This window comes from Ascidiella aspersa, chromosome 8, assembly GCF_963924565.1.
Source record: "Ascidiella aspersa chromosome 8, kaAscAspe10.2, whole genome shotgun sequence".
NCBI lineage: Eukaryota > Metazoa > Chordata > Ascidiacea > Phlebobranchia > Ascidiidae > Ascidiella > Ascidiella aspersa.
Genome location: NC_139454.1, coordinates 10,825,121 through 10,847,457, shown reverse-complemented (window position 1 = coordinate 10,847,457; position 22,337 = coordinate 10,825,121). Strand labels below are relative to the sequence as shown.

At 37.8% G+C, this 22,337-nt stretch overlaps 1 protein-coding gene across 2 annotated transcripts; it reads left to right on the top strand.

Moving 5' to 3' along the window:
* The first annotated feature begins 2,550 nt into the window (after positions 1-2,550).
* Positions 2,551-21,355, top strand: LOC146136065 (uncharacterized). 2 transcript variants are annotated; one of them, XM_083395553.1, is made up of 7 exons: positions 2,551-2,614; positions 8,991-9,216; positions 13,290-13,352; positions 14,398-14,512; positions 17,445-17,576; positions 19,202-19,320; positions 19,863-21,355. In XM_083395553.1, exons 2-7 carry the CDS (start codon positions 9,050-9,052, stop codon positions 20,053-20,055), a joined length of 789 nt encoding a protein of 262 aa, XP_083251679.1. In that variant the 5' UTR covers positions 2,551-2,614; positions 8,991-9,049; the 3' UTR covers positions 20,056-21,355. The 2 variants fall into 2 exon arrangements, with proteins under 2 accessions (XP_083251679.1, XP_083251678.1); XM_083395552.1 differs by lacking the exon at positions 2,551-2,614 and having other exon boundaries at positions 7,701-9,216.
* The last annotated feature ends 982 nt before the right edge of the window (positions 21,356-22,337 follow it).

The following is a 22,337-nucleotide window of genomic DNA, read 5'->3' as shown; positions in this document are numbered from 1 at the left end:
AGGCGAAAATCAAAACAAACAGATAACATAATAGAGCGTTCGGGTCGATAAATTTGCAATCTTTGTGTCACTGTACTAGTGGCGTTCGTGTTGACAAGGTTGTAGGGCACGCTTTTACTTAGCATATACTTAATTTTACCGAACGACATTACTGCTCTTAAAACAAACGCTTTGTTTGTTTATACTGGCCTGGAGTTTACTCAAGTTGAAATTTATATACAAAGTTTTGAATATGGTTGAATGGCACCCCACCAACAGACAGATTTTATTAACGGCCCTATTATACAGAGGCAGAGTTGTTTTCTGTTAGTTACCCGATACTATGTTTTAGTAGAATAATTTACATACCAATAAAATTGGTTCTACTCTCTCTACATATATATTACATGTAGCCTTGAAGGATTATTATTTATTATTGAATTATTTATCGCAAACAGTGAAAGCGAGTAAAAGTGTTAACCACTAACCAGGTGTTTGCAAACAGATCAAGGATTTTTGTTTAATATATTGCCGTAAAACCGAGTAATACAATTAAAAACAAGCAAATATGCCAATTACATTTTAAGTAATTAATCTTCCCCAAAAGGCCTGTTTAACTGTAATCTGAAAGCAAGTTTTAGGGTTAGTGTTTTGGTGGATCCTGGACTGCTGCGGCATCAACTTATTGTTCGTTTATGTGCAGCACAGCCCTAACTCATTTTATCACCAGAGTCCCATTTTAACGGATCAAACACTCAGCTTTATGCACTGGCCAACCAACGGCTTCATGTCATAAGAGTCTTAAACTTTGTAGCTGCCCAAAACCTTACATTTTACCTTAACATTTAAATAATCAGGAGAGAAATTCGTTAATTGAGCTCACGCCCTAATAAAAGCAAAAACAATTTATTACTTTTCAATGTAAAATACACCATATGACACCTCTATAACGGGGATAATTTAGGGAGAAATTACGTTATTTCTAACTCAATCTTTGCTTCGAGATTTCAAAAACAAAAAAAACTTTGCACAGATAAGAAAATCCCTTCCTAACGAACCATATGTTTACATTTCTCGTTGCCGTATACCTGGCGCTAAATTTATAAAATACAAATGACAAATAGTTTATTTTGCGCTCTGCTGGCCATGTGTGTCATTCCCTAAAGAAGGCTTTCCGAATAGTAAGTTGATACGTTGGTTTAACTAATATATACCAGAAGAACTTATTTTTATTATGACAAATAGTTTTGTTCGTACTTATTTTATTTTACGCCCTTCTGTTCGCAAATCCTTCTTGTGGCTTGCGAAAATTGGAAACACACAGAAAGGTAAAATCCTTTTAGTGAAAACCGCTAAAAATTTAAGGGGTGGCGATTTAACACAAACATGACGCGACAGCGCGGCTCGCACGTGCTTGGAACAAAGTCTCGTCACGCATGATTACTCCCACCGAGAAGTTTCAATTCGACAAGGGTCACACTAAAAGGTTTTTTGGCCATCACTTCTCCGCGTTAAGTAATCTATCACGTTGAACTAAACAAGAAAACGGATTTATTAACTTATTAATAGATCTAATCTTTTTGAGTAATACTGTATTTATATTTGTAATAATTCAGACCGCATTAAGTAATTTTTTGACCTATTCGTTGTCCAACATCAAGCCCTTGACTACTAATTAAGGAAAGTGGTCAATGTTGTTTGTTACGCAGAGGTGACTTTAGCCGAGTGGAGCCTAAGTTATTTACTTTTCACAGAATAATTCGTTTGGACAAACTTTAATCGTCATGGCTTAACCTGCATAATGTCAAAAAAAAGTATAACAGAAAGCGTACAATGTTAGGGCAGATGTAGCTACAAAAAACAGTTAACTAAGACTTATTTGTCTAACCGAGTATAGATCTCACGTCGCCATTTATAAATTTGATAAACTTGCGTCGTGAGGTCATACTGTGAAATACGTTTCTTGATAAAATTATCAGTCGAAATTCTTCTTATATAATGGCACCTTAATGTGGTAAACATAATCAAAAAACGATAAATGTGGAATTTAGACAACTGCGTAAGCACATCAACCGTTAGCACATACAGTATCTTGAAGTTATCATTAAGTATAGTTGGTTTAACCTTTAACGAAAGATGCTCCGAACTTTACTGTCCATTGTGATAGGAGATTGAAGTTATTGTTGCTTTTTCATAGACCATAGCAAAACAGCAAACCCGCCTTCAATCACTCATCCTGTTGTTCATTTTGAAAGCGGGCCAACGTTTACGAGCAAGTCTTTTTACAAAACGGAGCTATTCGTCGCTCCAACCACTGCGAGTAAAACGGTTAAACCGCGGAATACAAGATTGTTACACAGTGATGGAAAACGCGATAGGATAAACAAGTAATGATCATACGATATCGTTCCTTGTCATTCCATCTAACTAACTCCGCGGTTAAACGTTTTTGCAGTAAAGTAGTCTATACACCAGCCCAGCCAGAATGAGAACTAGCCAAGAATAGAAATCGTAATTTACAAACGAAAGTTTAGTGTGTTTTTTGTAGATCAATAAATGACCCGTGTTTCAGTTTTTGCTAGATGTACCAAAATCAACAAAAACAAAAGGACCCAGACATAGTCGTTGACGCAAGGTAAAATGGTTTAAAACCAACGTAAAGTTACACCATTAGTTTGTAGAAAATAACTAAAAAGTCGTTTCAGTATCGCAAATAAACACTATTGAACTTTGTAGTCGTGACATACTGTATTTTAGGAGCCTCTTGTACCAAGGATCGTTAAGCACATTCACGAGCCACAAATACCCATGAAGTATAGTTCCTTTTGTCGACAGTGTTTGGTTTTCTGTATAGGTGAATCACCGAGACGTTGGCGTGTTTAACACTTAGAAGTTAGACACTAAAAATAAAGCAAATGACGTTTGGCAAGTTTAATGAATGTTTTGCCTTTTCACGGCTTATTTACTTCACGTATCTTCTGCCGCGCGATATTTGACTACTAATTTCGTCAGCATACCACAAACATCGGGACACGGTCGATTCCGGACCGACTGGCCGAACGCCGGGGTACTCGTGCACAAGTCCCAAACGGCCCTATGTCAGTTGTCACTATTTGCCACGACAGGATACTCACCATTAGATATACACCGGGTCGGGCGAGGCACGGACCGCCTACTTAATTAGCGTTAATTTTGCGGCGCAAAAGCAGTGTGGAGCCGCGATGACCATCACGTCAATGCCGTTCAGGCGGCCAACAAGCCATTACTTATTGATGTCTTTCTGACAATACTTAATGTTGTGGGAAACAGCATCGGCGTTCCACGGTCACGCCGCTCACTCAGACGACGTTTGCGGTTCGGTTTCGAGTTTTAGGTTATTCATCAATTTGATTTCGTTTCGAGTAAACGCAAAGATAATGCGCTTCCCGCCGTTTTTTATGTCACCTAACGCGCGCCTGTCTACAACCAAAGCAGATCTAGTCGTTTAAACACATGGTCATGCTTTGTTTTTAAACATTGCGCTTTTAAAACAGACTCCATACAAAGTAAAGCCGCGTGCGTCGTAATCAAACGCACTTTATTTAGATTGGCCAGAGGATTCAGGTGCTATGTTGGTATACTTGTGAGTGTATTCGCGCGTATGTGGCGCATTGAGAAATTATCTTTTAGTTTGATGCGCTTGCAGAAATGTGTTTTGCAGGTTTATTCGTTTGCACTGACAGGAGAATCTAAAAAAAACGCACGCCAATCTTCTGCGTTAAATCGCTTGCCCGAGACACTGTGTTATGGAAATGAGATTTCCGGCTAAGTGTGAAACAATATTTTTGTAGCTTGATGTCGTCATATACAGCGCGTGAATGCTAGACATAGACAGAGTCTCTACATTGTATCCTGCTTATTAAGCCAATTTTTAGGCAACGGTTATTTAGCAACATTTGTTATATACCTTAGATCGGTGTATACTGTACGGTTTAATTTTAGCCTTGGTGTTTGTGATAGGGTTCTAGAGCAGTGGTTCTCAACCGCCGGTCCGCGGACCGGTACCGGTCCGCGTCAGCTTTCCTGCCGGTCCGCCAAATATATCACAATTTGATATCTCAATTGCAAAATTTAAGATGTTGAAGGCTAATCCATCAAATTTAGAACTTCGCCAGCTCCGTAATTTGCAGCATTGGCACGCATAGAGTTAATGGTCTACTTCAGACTTTATCGTACGTCAAAATGCTGCAAGTGTTTTGCCAACTGTTTAAAAGTAGGCTTCAACTCGTTTATGTCCTAAACTTTAAGACCAGTCAAGGCTGCCATTCGTAGGGATATTACCCTATGGTAGGGTATTATCGCCTAAAGTAGGGAGTAGGGAATACCTACGGGATAAATTGTACTTTGTAGGGAAAAGTAGTGTGCTTTGGTAAAAAAGAAAATTATGGGGATCAGACACTTGCAATGGAGTTATTTACCAAGTAGGCCTACTATTAAATTATACAACTTGTTATTTGTTTTAAATTTAAGATTTTTCTATTTTTTAGGACGACTTATTTAAAATTTTATCATACAGGTTAATGATATTATGCGTTTTTACCCTTTTTAAATAGCAATGGTGACACCCGTCTGAAATCCTACCACAAGGAATATTATTTGGGTTAGGGTGCGGGTTAGCGTTTGGGTTCGGTTAGGTTAAGCAATATTATTAAATGTTAAAATTTAACACATCCTCACCCAAACATTAAGCGCCCTAACAGCAATTTGAGAATATAATCCAGCCCAACTGGAACCCCGTTTCAACTTGGGCGAACTTGGCGTGCCGAGATTGTTTTTGGGCTTCATGTTTTTTGGATAAATTTACTCCTATCAAAATGTCGTAGCAAATATCCGTCATTCCGCATCATTTTTACTGTTTTTTGTCTATTTCCTATTTGTTGAAACAGGCTATTTGCCCGGCTCGCCTGTTTACCGAACTTCGCACTACTGTAACCGGATCTGCAAAATTGCCTCACGATTTATTGCTTAAGTCGTTTACAGTCGTGCAAATTTTAAAGTTCGTTGGGCCGGCTCATTTTTCTAAAAATAGAAAATTAAAAAAATAACTTCAAAATTTGAAGTACGGCAACAGGTTGCCAGGCAAATTGCCTCTTCCTATTTTGTTTTTTAGTCTACGTACGTCAATAGAGCCCCTAGATCACCCCGCCATAGCGTAGGGAAAACGTAGGGTAAAACTTGCATGTGTGGTAGGTAAAAATGAAAATTTAGAGTGGCAGCCCTGAGACCAGTTCTATGTTAAAGCTAAAAAGTGTTTTAGTTGCATACTTTGCGTTATTAAATTTTGGGTTGATTTTTATTTTTGAAGGTCCACCGGTCCGCAAAACTTGTTTTGAAATTTTAGCAGTCCGTATGCTAAAAAGGTTGAGAAGCACAGTTGTAGAGAGAAACAAAGCAGTTTGGCGTCGTATATTTTTTGCGCGGCTATTTGGTCAAGGTTTTGTTAGTCACACTCATTTGTCTCCACAGGTGTAATGCCTAATTACATTCGAAAGTGTTCTGAATGTAAAAAGACATAGTATCAAACACATGTATACTGTATTCGACACACATTTTTGCCCTGTTTCTTGGATATAGAAATATGCGTATCTGTGTACTGTTTGGTCCCTTTGAGTGCAAATCCAAGCAAAAAATTGATTGTAAACAAGCAAAAATGTATGGTAGACTATAGCAGGGCAAAGTTTAGCACTGAAGGGTCAAATATATGTATGCAGACTGCCACAGGTCACATATATTTTAGCTCTCAAGGCCTGGGGAAAAGGGTAAAAGGGTGTACGGCACGCCCCTGAACTATACGATATATTAGTTGCGAATTTACATGCGCTCGACTTAACGCGGCGTTTTTCATGAAAACAGCCACTGTTTAATTTATGACGCCAAGCATGTAATGTGTTGTGACACCCAAACAAACATCAAGGATTTATTCTTGCGCTGCGTAACATACCTTGATCAAATTGCACTTAATTCCGTGTTTTAAATGACTTGACTTGACTTGACATAACTCAATTAGATAGATGACCTGACATAAACTTCAAATTGAGTGCGTTAGTTAACTAAATTTTAGTGAAATTGGGTTAATTACACTAATAAATAAAAGTAAAAATTTGCTATTTGTTCCATTTTGGTGTTTGCTCTGCGAAATTGCTCAGGATGAAACGTGTTCACTGTTCAGTCTCGTTCACCGATGTTCTAATTTGTATTCAAATTGGCATTGCGACTTGTGACCTGATAAGCTGCCACGCTATGTGTTTAAAACAACTTGACTTTGGCTTCATTTGTTTTCCGATTTACTTGACTAGGTCTTGAGTCGTTTTAAAATGTGTTATTTACAACATTTCGTACCACCAGTAAGCCAAACCTTCACGTGTGGTGCGAAGTAGCTTTCAGTTAGTACGCCGAGTGTATAAATCAAGTGGCTGAGGCAGTGAGGCACTGTAATTACAGTTGCAAGACGGAATTAGAAACTTTATAGCACGTGGAGGACAAGTGCTCGAAAGAAGCTTATAAAATACAATGTTTATTTGCTTTTCATCTTTAAAAAATTATTTTTAAAAAAATAAGCCTCAGTTTGGCCAATATCATGCAAAGAAAAATGTAAAGCAGCTTTGACAACATGTTGAACCTTTATTGCTTCGTTGGCCTTGCAGATCTTCTAAATTCAAAATACCGCGGCTTTATCGCTTCAAATGCTTTCGGATTTAGTAAAAGTTATGCAAGGATTACCATGGTGTTCAGCGAAGAGGCCAACAAGCTCAAGTGCTTTCCTGTTTGTGCTTAGGCTATAAAAGTGGATCGGGAGTTTTGCATTGCGTTGAATAGCGCCCAGTTTAAAATGACGAACAAAGCTTTTTAGTCAACGCACAGCAGGGGAACTAAAAAAACGAGTAATTAAACATCCCGATCGAGATGCACCGAAATTACAATGTTGTATAAATCAGGTTAAAGTAGTCACAAAAACAGTCATTTTTAATAGACCAAGTAAAGTACTTCTAAAACTTAAGTTTAAAGTTAGACGAAGTTTTTAGTGGACGCATATGTACGCTCTACCCAGTTAAAATTGACCCATCGCTCTACTCGCAAGCGCGTCACTTTCAGGGGGTAGCGCGCGGACGCAGTGAATGCTTTGTCGTTCAATTTGTGCTATCCACAGCTTTGTGGTCAATGAAGCGCGGCCCGCGAACAGTCCGCGATGTGCACAGAAGTCTCGCTCGTTTAGGTCAATCTGTTTTCAAACCGTGCAAACTGAGATAGCCGGTTCTAGGTATGCGCAAACAGCAGAAGTGTTAAGTGTTCTTGGTTTTAACTTTCTGGATTAAAGAAGTCCACCTTGCTGTGCATCGTAAGAAGTTGGGTTTTGTGAAGTTTCAAATGTAAGTGACTGCCGCAAACGTTACAAGTTATGCGATGCTTCTAATTTTTACTATTAAATTGCACCATATTTGTATGACATATGCTTGTTATATTATTTTATTTGGAATTCGAAAGGGCAATGAATTACTGGACACAAGAAAAGCCATAAGTTCAATGCATTGGTTTAACACAGTGGTTGTTAACCGGGGTGCCGCGGCTCCCTGGTGTGCCATTTCTAATGGCCAAGGTTGCCGATAGGCATTTAAAACTTTTTAAGAATCTGATTTGTGCTTAATTGGTAAGCTTCTTGATACAACTATTTGTGTATGATTAGAGACCCTTATATCAAATGACATTTTCCTACATGTTTTAAATTGATTGTGTTGTTCCAATTCCATTTATAGTGACATTTCAAGAAAAAAAAAACGAAAATTCCAGTAGGTATGCCGAAAATCTATTTAATATTTTTAAGGGGTGCCGTAAGCCATAAAATGTTGAGAATCACTGGTTTAATCCTTTCCGGTCGTTGAGGTAGTGTTTAAAGTATTTTTCCATATGCTACGTGTTTAAGGCAAATCACATGTGGGTCGCAGAGACATTTCGCTGATGAAAATAGCTCAATTTAATCACTTTGTAAACACTTTTTAAATTCGGTTTTTGAACGAGGCTTTGAAAAACACCAGGTGTACCTATAATATTATACATTTAATTTTCGTTCACTGTGATATGTGATTTCCTGGTATTTGTGCTAATTGTCCACAAAAAACAAACAACGTAAAACGTTTTACCGTGTAGCAATACCGATTTTTGTTAAAGCGCTCACTATTGAACCTACGCGTTAATTATGCTAAGTGCACCGCCGTGACCTGCCAGTAACCCCTTGACTGTGGATAGGGCACGAAAAACCCTAACTCCTAATACGATTACAAAAATCAATCCAAATGAGGGGTATTTTTTGGACCCTTGATGTGTTTATCCAGGTCCTCTTGGATTCTTTCATTTCGTAGTAAAATTACTACATAATTGCGTGGGTGGTTGTCTGTGATTAGTTTCTGATTATGCGATTCTACGTTTCAATCACGCTTTAACTGATAAACGCAATTAGTATAATTTAATAAGTAAGCAAGCATCCATCGTATTCGCACCCAGTTGCACTCTCCTAACTTTGAAATTAGGCAGCGTCTACTCAGCTCTTTTAATTAAATAACAACTAGAAGCAGGCGAGGCCGCTCTGTACATTGATAAATTTACTGGTTAATTTTGGCGAGGTCACTGACCTGGTCTGTTGTTATCAAGTCTGTGAAAAGCATACCAACCAGCAGCTGGTAATATTATTATTTTAAGGGCAAACCTACATTTGGTTTAGCCAAATATTTTTTTACAAATCATATAGACATTTTTGAAAATTTGGAAAGCTATGATGAATAAGATTGGGATAATTTACGTTGCTCAAAGCTTTTCGGATCTAAGAATATGCTTTTGTTAGCAAACTATGACCTTGTTATTTAGTATATTTGGCACCAAACATGTTTTTATTGCAGAATTTTTCAGCTTTCGCTTTCCTAATAAAAAATACTGCTTATTTTCACCGAAAACTAACGTTTAACACGCGTTGCATTGATCAGATTATAGCGGTGAGAATCACGGTCGGTAAATTTTCCCGCCGCAGAAAACCAACACGGTCATGGCGGGAATGTTCTCGATGCTTAACAACAGCCATCTCCGGCTGGATGGGGGACAGGGCGGGAGCAACTACGGGCCTTGGGATGACGTCACGGGAGGCCGGATGACCCCGATACGGACCCCCCTACCCAACAGACGAAGTCCGCACTCTGCCCGGGAGGGCATGAGGTGAGATCATTAATTTTGTTTTGGTTTTGTAAAGTTGCTTTTGTCAATGGATTGATTTACTTTAATAAACGCTTTTTAGACAGTTGGCTAAAAGTTGAAGTCTTTATACACTGTAAAATTTGAAGGTTGTAATAATCCACCTTTGGTGGAAATTTGTAAAAAATGGTGGTAAATTGTACCATCATATGAAAAAGGGTTAAAAATAACTAAGCGCGGAATTTTGTACCAACACCATTAGTATGAGATTATAGCGAGTAAATCTCCACCCTATGATCGTAAAGCGTGATGAAAATCAAACCTTTGTTTGGGGACGGCATGCCGCCCTCTTTTCTCTTTCCCACTTTAAGTTTGTCCTTTTCTATTTCTGGATTGTTCTGTCCAACACCCTACAATTTTACCGTCTTGATTTATTTAATACCGGGTTACTGGCGTTATATAGAACAAGAGTGTTTTACTCCTTGATGTATGTAAAACTAATTACACTTTACTCAATATTAACGCCTTTAGCCTAGGTAACTAACGTTTTTGGCGAAAATTGAACATACGTACGTTTTTGCATTCAGATTTGTTATATAATAATGAACTTTCATCCCCATTAAGTTTAACTTATCACTCGGCCGTTGTGGATGACGTGATGCGTAGTACAAAACGGCGTTTAGTTTGACAACAGCTATTATTTAGCGATAACATGCGATTCATTGTGTTGACGGCGAAATATATGACATATGAATAACGCCACAGCATGCTTCAAACGTGGGTGGTCCCATTTTAGGCAGTTCTGAAAGTGTTGATGCATCGCTTTGTATGCGAAGTGAATCGCATCATAACAAATGGTTGTAGCAACAAGTCATCTGACAATCATAAAGAAAGTTTAAACTTCTGGAAAGAAATTTTACGACTTATATTGATTTCATTTATAATGTATAAAATGATGTGTTGATAGTAGTTGTGCCATGGCGTAATCTATTGATTTTAAATGTGACATAAATTGTAACGGAATTTGACATCGGCCAAGTTTAATTACACTGAATATTTGAAATGAAGAAAATCAAATGTCTTGGTGAATCCGACATGTTATTGAAATTAAGACAAATCAAAATAAGAGGCAAATCAAACTGTGAATAAGTAAATTAATCAATAATTATTCTGGTTATAATTCTAACATCTGATCACGTTACACATATTTCACTTTGCATAAACAAACCAAACCCCTAATCCAATATCCTTCCTTGTTTGCCACAAATACTTTGTAGTAACGTTTACAGTTTTTGTACTTGGGGCTTGTGGGTAGGTTGCATATAGGTTCAACCAGTTATTTTTTGTCATAATTCTTGGTAATCATGTGGTATTGACGCAGGGGGTTATTGGTAGGGGTTAAAATTGGGTTAGGGTTGAAATAATTAGGGGAGTTAGTGATTTACTTGGGGTGGGGTTTGGGATTAGGTAAACTGTTGTATAGGCCTGATCCTGGCCATTTAGGTCTTATTCCGACGGCTTTGGCACTTATTCCGATTTAGACTTGATTACGACTATAAGGTAATGATCCTGTTTTATTCTTAATTCGAACTGTTTTATTCCGACGTTGATGTCGTTTTTATGTCGGTCTAATGCAGAGGTTCCCAACGTGGGCGGTACCGCCCCCTTGTGGGCGTTGGCGAGTTACAGGGGGGCGTTTTGGGTCTGTTTCTAATTTGGGGGGCGCTGAATGCACATAAGGGGGCGTTACATAAAAGTACTTATAGGCTAAATTTTATAAAAAGTTCACATAACAATAGTAACAAACAGGACTGTAGGTAACTTTTAACCTTAAATGGCTGCGAACTTGTAGTAGTTTTCCGACCATTGTTACGTAATAATTGACTTTCTTATGTAAAGTTGGTTGTTGTTGTTGCGTTCACAGTTTTATATGCGGCAAAATGTTTGTATATTTAAAGCGGGGGTCGCCAACTTACGGCCCGCCACCTCTTTGACAACTAGACACGAGTCCATTTTAAATACTTTTTGACTATTTTAACTAAGTACGGGCAAAAATTTTTCGCGCTTCGCGCCAATGATCTTACTACGTCCAGTTTGTTTACGTTTTGATGCTGTCTTTGGAATATATTAGCGCTTTTTTACCGTTGTGGACAAACGGAAAACGTATTCAAAAATATGAGACATATATTTTTTAACATTTTATGATTTTTTCGGCAATGTAGTGAATACTAGCACGAAACTAAAAAGAAATGTTTGTATACACCAAAAAAATCGCGCTCGCTTCGCTAGCCAGGACTTAAAGAGCTTAACCATCACTAAATTACACTATCTACAAACACTAAGGTTATCACGTTTCCTCAAACTAGTCTTATAACACTTTTCATATAGCATGAATGAAAAAAATCCGAGGTCCGCCTAATTCACAGTTGTTCTAACATTCCAATAACGCAATTCTTAGTTAACATTTTGTGCGGCCCACAGATACCTTTCAGAGTTTGATTGGTTCCCGTGACAAAAAAAGGTTGACGACCCCTGATTTAAAGTAATGGTACAGAAAGTTGAATTTTTCCTGGTAATGACATATTCTGGTGAATTAATGTATCTATAAATTCCCATAGTGAATGTATGTTAGACGACCTAAAATAAGACTGACAGCTTATCGAAACGAAAGTGAAGACAATATGATGTTAGGCAACGATTATTATAATACTTTACTCTAAAGCAATATGAGGGGGGCGATATGGAATAATATTGAGCCCAAGGGGGAACTAGTGTCAAAAAGATTGGGAAACACTGGTCTAATGGCTGGAGTCCTCTACGAAAATGAAAAGCGCGCATGGAGATAAAAAGTGGCTCAAGTCGGACAACAAAAAATGCCTACGTGAAGTTGATATGCGTGTGGAAAGTAGGTAATCAAGGCCCATTTAGTTCGTTTTAACTTGATATATGACAACTGTTGACCTAAAGTTCTAACGTCAGCAACGAAAATACGCGATTCGTATAAATCCGCTATTTGTATTACAAAATCCTAATATAAAATGTTTAATAGGATACGACCTATACTCTGTCTTAGTTTATTACCTTTATAGAATTACTCCGCAATCCACACGTGTTAAAGCCTATTTACTCAAGCAATCGTTTTGTTGAACATTTTGCAATGTCGTGATATTGCCTATTTCGCTTACATTTTTCTTATTAGTAGAAATTATTCATTTGTTTTAACTTTGTCTATTATTTTTATCTTTAAAGGCGGCCCAAAAGAACTATACGGCGACCCAACTTTGGGTCGCGGCCTTTACGCTAGGGAACATTGTTCTAGGGCAGTGCTTCTTAAACTTTTTTAGTTTTGTTCACCCCTAGCACCTATCTCCAGATTTCATTCACCCTTGTCTCATGATGTGATAAAATTGTCTCGTCTATATATAACAGATATAACAGCACAAAAAATATCCGCCCTTGTCGCAAGCTATCATCCATTTCTGACGGTTCACCCTTATTCACCCCCTTTAATTGGTTCACCCCTGCTAAAATTTTATTCACCCTGGGGTGAACCATTCACCTGATTAAGAAACACTGTTCTAGGGTATAGGGCAGGGATGGGCAAGTATTTTTAGCCACGGACCGCATGAGAAACTTAAAATGTTGTGGCGGGCCAGTTCAAAAGTATCTGAAATACACGCAATATCACGGCATACTCCGACGCCATAAAACAACTAAGCGAAAGAACTTGTTATTACGCTAGGAGTGTGAAAATGTGCAATTTAAGTCGAATTTAAAGAAGGCCACAAAACGTCGTGCGAAGCACGAAAAAATTGCGACTACGTTTGTTTTAAAATGCAAACTTTAATTTAGATTTGGAGTTTAGTTTTAGAGGGGGACGTGAAGCATTAAGGACAGAAAAAAATGTACATTGCTTGATATATTGGAGTTTATCAAGTCGTGGACCACGTTGACCCAAAAGTTAAGATTAAAAAAAATGCGTAGAAATTTCATATACTTTGTGCCTGTTGTAAAGCCGCGTAGAAAAGCTAACGACGCGAATGGCTTAAGGCTTAAGTGACGCCATATTTTTCCTAAATGTGCTTTTCTTTTTTCAGTTCTGGCGTGAAATACAACAGCAACAGAACAGAGAGATTGCCGCGGCATTTACGACGAAAGCGGTAAGAGTGATTGGATGGGCTAAAGGTCACAGTAAAGTAAAATCATGCGCCAAAGCGCTATATACGAGATATATTATATGTGGCACTTTCTATCCCAGAGATAATAAAAGACGAACAACTTGATTTTATGTGAATTGACAAATTCCGTAACCCAACTTATATGTATAGATTTAATATACACCTTCAAACCAATACCTTCATATTGTTATACCAATTAAATGAAAGTGTTTATCAGGTTCATATAAATTTGCGTGAATTTTAATTAAACGTACCAAAAAATATATTTCGAGGAAATGAAAACAGTCACCTGTGTTTCACTTTCAAGAAAATGTAGTCTAAATATTTCAAAATCGAGACTTGAATAATGTAGTTTCAACGCGATATTCAAGGAACGTTTGATGCACTCGCTTAGTATAACATCACTGTGTTTGTTTATTGTCATTTTACACGTTAAATTCTTTTCAATCTATGACTGCATAGTCCATTTTGTTCATTAAATAACGATCAAAGCGCCAAAGCAGCAATAAAGTTGTTGTTATTTTGGATGGAAATTGATTTGTTTTCTATGGATTTGTTGAGCCGACATATCAGACATTCCGAAATGCAAGGTAGCTTTTTTCAATATAATTGTATTTTTGGGAAGTTTTTCTATACATCACAAGATTATATCGTCATGTTTTAACTGCGGCAAAATTTAATTGTCATGTGTCCCTATTTGTTTCTAGGAAGATAAGGGAAAATACATAAAGTGATTAACAAAAATCACAAAACTGTAGTCATTCTACCAAAACACACGATGTTTGTCCTTTCTCTGTCTTACATCCTGTTGCGTTTATATCCTGTTTTATGCTCGCCTATCTCGTTTAAAGGCGCTCTGGGTGATAGATAAAATGAAATATACACAGGAAAATATAATTGTTAAAGAAATATATCTCACCTGGTTAGGGATTAACAAATCAACAAATTTTGCTGGGTGTTCGACAAAAAAATAAAGCACAAATTTAAACACACGTGATAATATTGCTTGTGCTTTTAAATGTTTCAGCTTCGAGCTTCACCCACTGCTGAGACGCAGCGTCTGCGTACTAATATTGGCCGCAATTTTCTGTTCTGTTGGGATTTTACTCATTTTGATCGACAACCTGCTACTGCAGTATTTTGTAAGTACCTCGAAACCAACAACAAAGAGCTGCTATTTTTAGCTGCATTGCACAAGGCATTTTACGTAGTTGTTGTATGCATGTCACTGTCGATGGCGATGACGTGGACTTATCACCCAGGCAAACTTGAGCAATTTCTCAGCTATAGGTCTATGTTGGTCTAGGTATGTCAATAAATATCTCTGAAAGTTTTTATGCAATTTTAAATATGAACTACTCGGTCGTTGCCCTATGTAACAATTTTTTTTACTGTTAATCTATCGCCAGAATAGAGACAACCCAGAAAAATACCATCCATATCAGCTCAAACAGCAAAGATTGTTTTATATGAATAGAAGCATAAAACATATGTCACATGAAGTCATATTTTTGATAACTCTAATGAACATTTCTGGTGTATAAAGGTTTTATTTACGATTTTTTTAGAAATTATTTAGGATTTTTGAAAGTTAGGCTTTTTTAAACAAGCGTCCAAATTGGATTTGTTTTTCAATTTTGATAAATTGATTTAACCTTGGCAACTGCTGGCCTAGCATAGACACAATTATCCAAAAGAGCGTGTACTATTAAAATAACTCCAAATCAAGTAGTGCCTGAAGGTCACACAAGTAAATGCATTGGCTTGCAAAAATTGATAAATTTCAAAATCAGTGTATCACTTCAACCTGACGTTGAACTCGCAATAGGTTATTGTCGTGATTATAACAACGCTGCAATTATTTTTTTTAATTAAATTAACCATGAACCCATTAAGTTCGACAGGTAGACCACTGGAACAGCCACCGAAAGTTCAGCTTGGGCTAATGGCTTATCAATATCACAGTATTGATACAAAAACGCACCGGATCAGCTTACAAAATTGGTGACCTCCAGTTTTGTAACATGCAAATAGAAAAAATCGAACTGCATAAACCTTATGGCATTAAATGGAATGAATTATACAATTTATAAAAACAATACAAAAGCAATCCTAAAGTCCTAACCAACCCAAAATAATCCTCTGGCAGTTTTTTTTTATATCACAAACGGCATTGTTGTTCTCACCAAATGCTTTTGAAACCTTTCTGTTGTAGATGCCCCATGCGGTACTCACATTAAACCTTAAATTTATTTTGGCATCTCGGATGATTTTTTTAAAACCAGCGTTTTTCAACCTGTCCTTCGCCCCCCTCCCCCTAGGGGCCACGGTGTAGTCTTCAGGGGGCCACAAATCATGACGCATTTTTCGAAAACATGAGCAAGGGAGGCTTAAAGGTTACGAGCCAGCAGAAAACGGCAAACACTCTTAATAGGCTGAGATCTAACACTTTAGACCATTTGTCTAGCACCTTTTACCTTGTAGCGCTAAAAGCTTTATCACAAGTGCGACTTTGGTAGAAATATAGACAGCTTGAAGCAGTGTCTTTTATTGTTATGTAAAGGGCGACTTATATAGGATAGCTTGAAGCTGTGATTTTATCTTACAAGAAAGAAGTGAACCTGGTAGAAATATAGTACCGCTTGAAGCTGTGATTTTATTCTAATAAGGTAGAGAACGCTTTAGCATATATATAAGGGGGATTCTAGCTACAACAATATAAATAAATTCTGTCTGATCGAGCTGCGAAATACGTCTTTTGATATATTAAAAATAACATAAACACATATACTTGCGTTTCCGCAAAAGCTGGAAACAAAGTAAATTGGAAACCCCTGGAATTTGAAAATGGCGTTCTGCAGAAATAGTTCAACGTTTTATAGAAGCGCTTTAAAAGCCGTGGTCTAAGTTACCGACTCATGGTTGGACGCGTGTTGATTTACTAAAACTATATATAGCGTTTATTTTGGAAAATATTTTGCTATTGATTTTTTTAGGTGTTTTTCTTGTAGGTTTTTGGTGGAATATAATTATGTGAAACTATATGTGAACTGCAGCATCACTCAAAAACTAAATATACACAAACTGCGCCATAGTCATAATACTAGCAGTAGCTTACTGGTATCCTAAATGTTAGCCTAAAATCGGACATCCAATTGGATATAAAAAAATGTGGCAACAGTATGCAGTATTATTCAAATTTTATTCCGATACCCGATATTTTGGGCGCACAGTATCGCGATCCCATCCGTTACCAAATGACGTCATTACTATGCTCAAACAAGCAAAATAGATGGAATTGAAACGTCAATGTATTTTTTTTTTCAGGTTTTAAAATTTTGCTTTAGCGTTCGAAGGTTTAGCCACCTCCAATTGTTAATCTACTAATTTTTTTGTTATAAATTTACCTTTGAAAGTAGAATAGCTGCAGTTGATTTTAAATAATGGAATAAATACCTATATTAATTTGGTATCGGACCGGCACCGATACCATCCTAGTATCGGACGAGTACCGATACTATCATTTTGAATCGGGTATCGGCGTCAATCCGATAATATCGGACATCAATTGTAATGTATGAAAAATTTGGGCTGACTAAAAAGTGGCACGTTTTGGTTACTAATCAGGACGGCGGGGCAAAACCAGGACTGTCCAGCCTAAATCAGGACGTATGGCAAATCTATATAGTTATACAGAAATCGGTTTCGGGGTTTTATGTCACGCTGTGTATAAGGATAAGACTTTGGAACATTTTCTGTAAACTGTAACTTTTTTACCAAAATTCAACCTAAAATAAATAAAAATAAAAAAAAGTTGCCTAAAATATGCATTTCGCTTTCAAAAAGGGCGCGCATAAAGAAAGACAAATGTTATAATTTAAAAGAAATAGACTTTTTTTATATATTTGCTCCCATTTAAAGCCTTGTCATTTTTTGTCATTTAGGCCTACGTGTAAGGGCGAGGAGATATCTTTCTATTGTACACGTTCAGCTTGTCATGGGGAAAGACCTTTGTAATTTCTATTAAAGCTAAACATCCCCATTGATGCCAAACCTCCTCCTCGCCTTTTCCAGGTATCCACCCGAGGAATGGCGATCCTTTCGATAGGACTTGTCCTCGCCATTGTAGGCTGCCTCTGGCTGGCTTTTAGCAAGAAGCGACTGCGTACGATAATACAGAGAACAGAGGAAGCTAAAATTCACAAGGTATGTTTTTTGACCTGTTCAAACTATTGAGATTGAAATCTGGGTAAGGACTCAGTATAGAGTAACAAGTAGACCACAAAGAAACCTCTGGGCTACCTGACTTGACAATACAACCTTCAATTTCTCGTTTTCGTGTTCTTATTTATATAACTACAAACTAGTTGAATCGTTTAGTTAGTTTACTATATACATAAGCGGACAACGTATGTATTTCGTTAGAACACTTTTTTATGACACTACGGAAAATTCTAAATATCCTCCCGTGTTATACCAATATTGTAAAAGCATTATGAATTGCAAACATAGAAGAGTAGTTGTTCTATAGTAATAAAAATAGGGTGCCCTCTAAAGATACACGGGCTTTCACGAGTAACATCAGACGCAATACCATAACATAGGAAAATGTTAGTCCTGTTACCGTTTATAAAATAGTGACCATAGGGATCAGAAAAAAAAAATTCTTGCAGAAAGGTGAGAACCATCGACACGATCGCCCTTCCGTATGTTTATCTGCATGCCTTTGTAACCTTGATGCAGTTTCTGTAACAGCAGTGTATGAATGTCTGTTATTTTGGCATTTCGTTCGCGTCACATTTTTTACCCCCTTGCAGCGAAACGAAAAATCGGTCACGCAGACCCGCGCGTTCGCTACACGTGCTTCGAAAATGAATGTTTCATGCCCGGAGCACGACGGCTGAATTATTCAACCCGGTAAATCGGCGCCACGTAGCGAATTTTTTTTTTGCTTTGCCAATCTGACGCCGCTCTCACCCGTTTGGCAACGCGAACAGAAAGATTGCGATCTTGTCGCGGATGTAAGCCGCAGTGATAGCGCGTAAATTTTTAAACCTCTGCGGAAATTTTTACGGAGGTTCGTAGTAATCTACAGTACTTTTTATTCATTTTATTTTTTCTTCGAAATCTGTAATTAGAAATGCTTAATTTGATTTTTTTACAGCATTCTATTGCCGAAATAATGTGGTAATGTTTCTCTTGCATTTGGCGTGATTTCAAACCGCATTCCTGTGACGTGTAAATTTGGTCTTGTATTGTTTTGCGTTATTAGTCTGTTCGAAATTATTTTACTCAAAATTTTATAATCCGTATTAAGAAGTGAAATGGGTCTCAATTTTTAATACAATTTAAATCATCTTTTTTGGGAATTAATTTTGTGATAGCCAACTCATATTTTCGGTCATTCCTTTTAGGTCATGGTAATCTAAACGGGCCAGGTCCACTAATGTTTGGCTTTCGCCTCTTTTATTTGTTGATCCGACCACCCCCGTGCGAATGCTGGTCGCACAGTCCGTAGGCTAAGTGTAATTTACTTCAACTCCTGTGAAAAATATAACACATGTATAGCATTTTTCCTGCCATTCCCCTGAGTGGCGACTTCTTTATTACGAGTAGGGCGTAAAAGTAACACTTAAGTAGAAATTAAACCGCAGAACATGTAAAAATGCGAGTTAAAATCAAACAGATTCGGTGAGTCTGCAATGGCTTTAGGTGTACCATGTAAAAATTGTTTTCTTTTACGACGTTGTTCCTATCGGATGTTTGCATTTATCCCAAAGGAACAGCCTTCTTGAGACGGAATGCAGTAATAGTAAACCCGTTTTCCACAGGCGAAAGAGAAACCGTCATTATCCGACGTGGCCAGACTCACGGCTTACTTTCCACGCTCTCACTCCACCAAGTGGCCGAGCAAGTGCTCAACACCGAACAGTCTGACGTGCGAGTTTCGGTGAGTATCTATAGTGCAACAAAATTGGACTAACATCAAACCTCGCATGGATAAAATGCCTACGATACTTACCTGACGGTGGTCTTTAACCGGATAACTGTTGGGTTTGTGTCCTGCTTTTTTTTCCTGCGTAACATTGGGTTTTTGGGCAGTAAAATGCTAAAATGATTACCTTACTGACACTTATATTATTACCTTATTACCTACACCACAACCAAAAAGGCGAAAATGTTGACCTTCTGTCGATGCGCAGTTCAACTCGGGCCCTATACCTCCAAGTGACGGCACCATATCCCTTTGGGAGAATGGTTGTCCTGAACTGGGCCTGGACCATCACTGACACTTCAGGCATATCCTGCCTCCTTTATGGCCAATGGGAAGAAGAAGCCACTACCCCTTTACCCTTTAGTTTACTCTTACTTTCTTTAAGTTAGTAAAAAAACGTATGCCTACGCCATACCACAAAATAGTGTAGCTTAGAATTTATATTTCTATCGAACCCGTAAATCTATTTGTCTCCACCGGTGATGTTGGTTACACAGAATACACGTCACAACACCGGACGGCCACATCCACTGCCTGAATGACGTCATGGACAGCAGTAGCGACGATGACGTGGAAGTAGAGTCCATCCGCTCCCCGGTTCGGTCGCCACTCTCTTCACAGTCCCCGAAAAGTTCGGGTAGTTTAAACCCGGCGAGAAAACTCGCCGACCCTGAACTTGAAGCAGCCTGAGACGAACCACAAAGCTGGGCATGCAGACTCTGGCTTGAACACGTTGCCAGAACAGTCGCGTTCGGACCAGGGCAATGATTAGCGCCTTGTAGCGGAAGACTGCTGCAACTTGCTGCTGTTCGCAAAGCACACAGGCCGATTTGTGATTCACACTGACAGCGTAAAATGGCCAACGCGCCGATAAAACGTTGATCCGGAATCGTAATAGACGCCCCGTGTAGCTTGAATTTGACCTGACATTGCAAGTCGACATTCGCGTCAAATGGGAAGCTTAACTTTACCTGTTTCAGCAAGTGCAAAGTTAAAATTATGCGCTTTTATAGCTCAGTAATTTCCACGCTTTTTCAAACCAAGAACCACAATTGTTTTCAAAAAACAACGTCAGGCTCGACCGGGATTACTACACGACACGAATATACCATTTGGTGGTACATTTGGAAATGTGTTAAGAAATGTATAGCGTGACACAGTAACTTGATAACGACGTATTGATTGTGGGCAAAAGAATCGTTACTGTACAGTGTCTTAAAGCTGCACGCCCCGTCAACATTTTGCCAGGTCCCACCGATGGGCACTTTAAGAATCACTGGATTCTAGATGGTCCTTGACACTGAAAATCTCCGGAAATATTTGTGGCCAAATAACGCGATGATATTCTACGTGAAAACTTGTTTTGCCACAAACAAGCCCTTTGCTTCGTTTGATGATCTATACTGACACCAATAATTTGCCAAATATATATATTCGTTGCCCGCCGTCGTCCAAATTAACCTTTTTCTTCATTTGTCTAACCACGGACTGTGACAGTTGTGTGTGACTTTTTGTATCGACTTTTAAAAGTGTTAGGAAAGTTTACGACTTCATATTGCATAATGTTTTGTAGCAACACCTATTTGTTAAATTGTGCCCAACATAGGGTCAAAATATTGCTTTGTCAGTAAAATACGTATAGCATACGCTAAAGCGAACAACTATTAAAATTAGGATTTATTTTTTTTTGTTCATTCTATTTGACAAATTAAGTTATACCGTTTAAGTTGTTGTAATCTGCTTAACTTCCACCATTAATTAGGGGAAGCATACTTTTTTCGTTCGTTTATTTTATTTTTCACGTTGCGTATTTTATTTTGCTTTGGCTTTTAGTAAGTTTGTTGCTATTATTTTCTAGCGAAATTACATAATTATAAAATCTCGCCTCGATTTGTCGTTTAGTTGCAAAGTTAAAGGAGTGTTAACTTCTAAAGCCGGGGTTCTTAACCTTTTTTGTATGTTTTACCCGTTTAACAAAGATGAATATCAGATTTATCCCCAATATATAAAGTGGTGCTCATTTATTACAAAAACGAAAGTAACAAATTACATCAGTTATGTTCAGTGCGACGGCTGCCCTTGTTTTTTTACGAGTTGTTCGTCTGGTAAAGTAGTAGATAATGTCAACGAATATCAGATTCAACATGTTAAGTCGGTTTCGTGCTTTATATTTGATATTTGATAGAATCCGCTTCGCACAGGTTAGTTGAAGAAAACAAAACTAAAATATTCAGAGTTGAGTATCTATCCTTGCATCTACCCCCTAAAACGGGGAAATTTACCCCATGGGGCCAGGTTAAGAAAGGCTGTTCTAAAGTTTCCGCTGTACAATGTATTTTTTTATAAGTCTGGTCGACATGCAACTACTTTGTATGTGGATGCCGAAAAACACACTGTCAAACGTATCTCGACCAAGGTCCACGACAGAAGTGAGCAATGATTTTTGACAAGTGACCGCGTGAGAAACAGAAAATGTTTTAAAGGGCCGGGTAAAAAATGAACCTGAAATACACATTATATGAAGCGTGATTCGTTTGGAGAGAAAGTGCTAAATAGCAATATTTGACAAGCTGTTAAGACTGTTCGTGATATATCAAACAATTTAATCTTGAAGAATATATAATTCTTCACCTCGATATAGCTTTTCCCTAGAAAAATTACGTGTCCGTGCCCGCAACGCCATTAGGTGCAATGGCAACGCAAAGCAATAATACAGTTAAAGTTATTCGCATTGTAAAATCAATTTTTGTGTTTAAGGACACATCAAGAACACAAACCGGTATTTTTATTATTTTTATGTTTATAAAATGAAATGACGTAAATTATGCCGAACGAATATTAAGGTAGGAAACCATGATTTAATTTTGTTTAATGTGATCTGTTACGACCACAGGTGCAAACCTGTTTAGTTATATTGTTGCGACTGACAAAACAGGAGATAAAATCACCGATCAATGCTTTCAAATAACAAT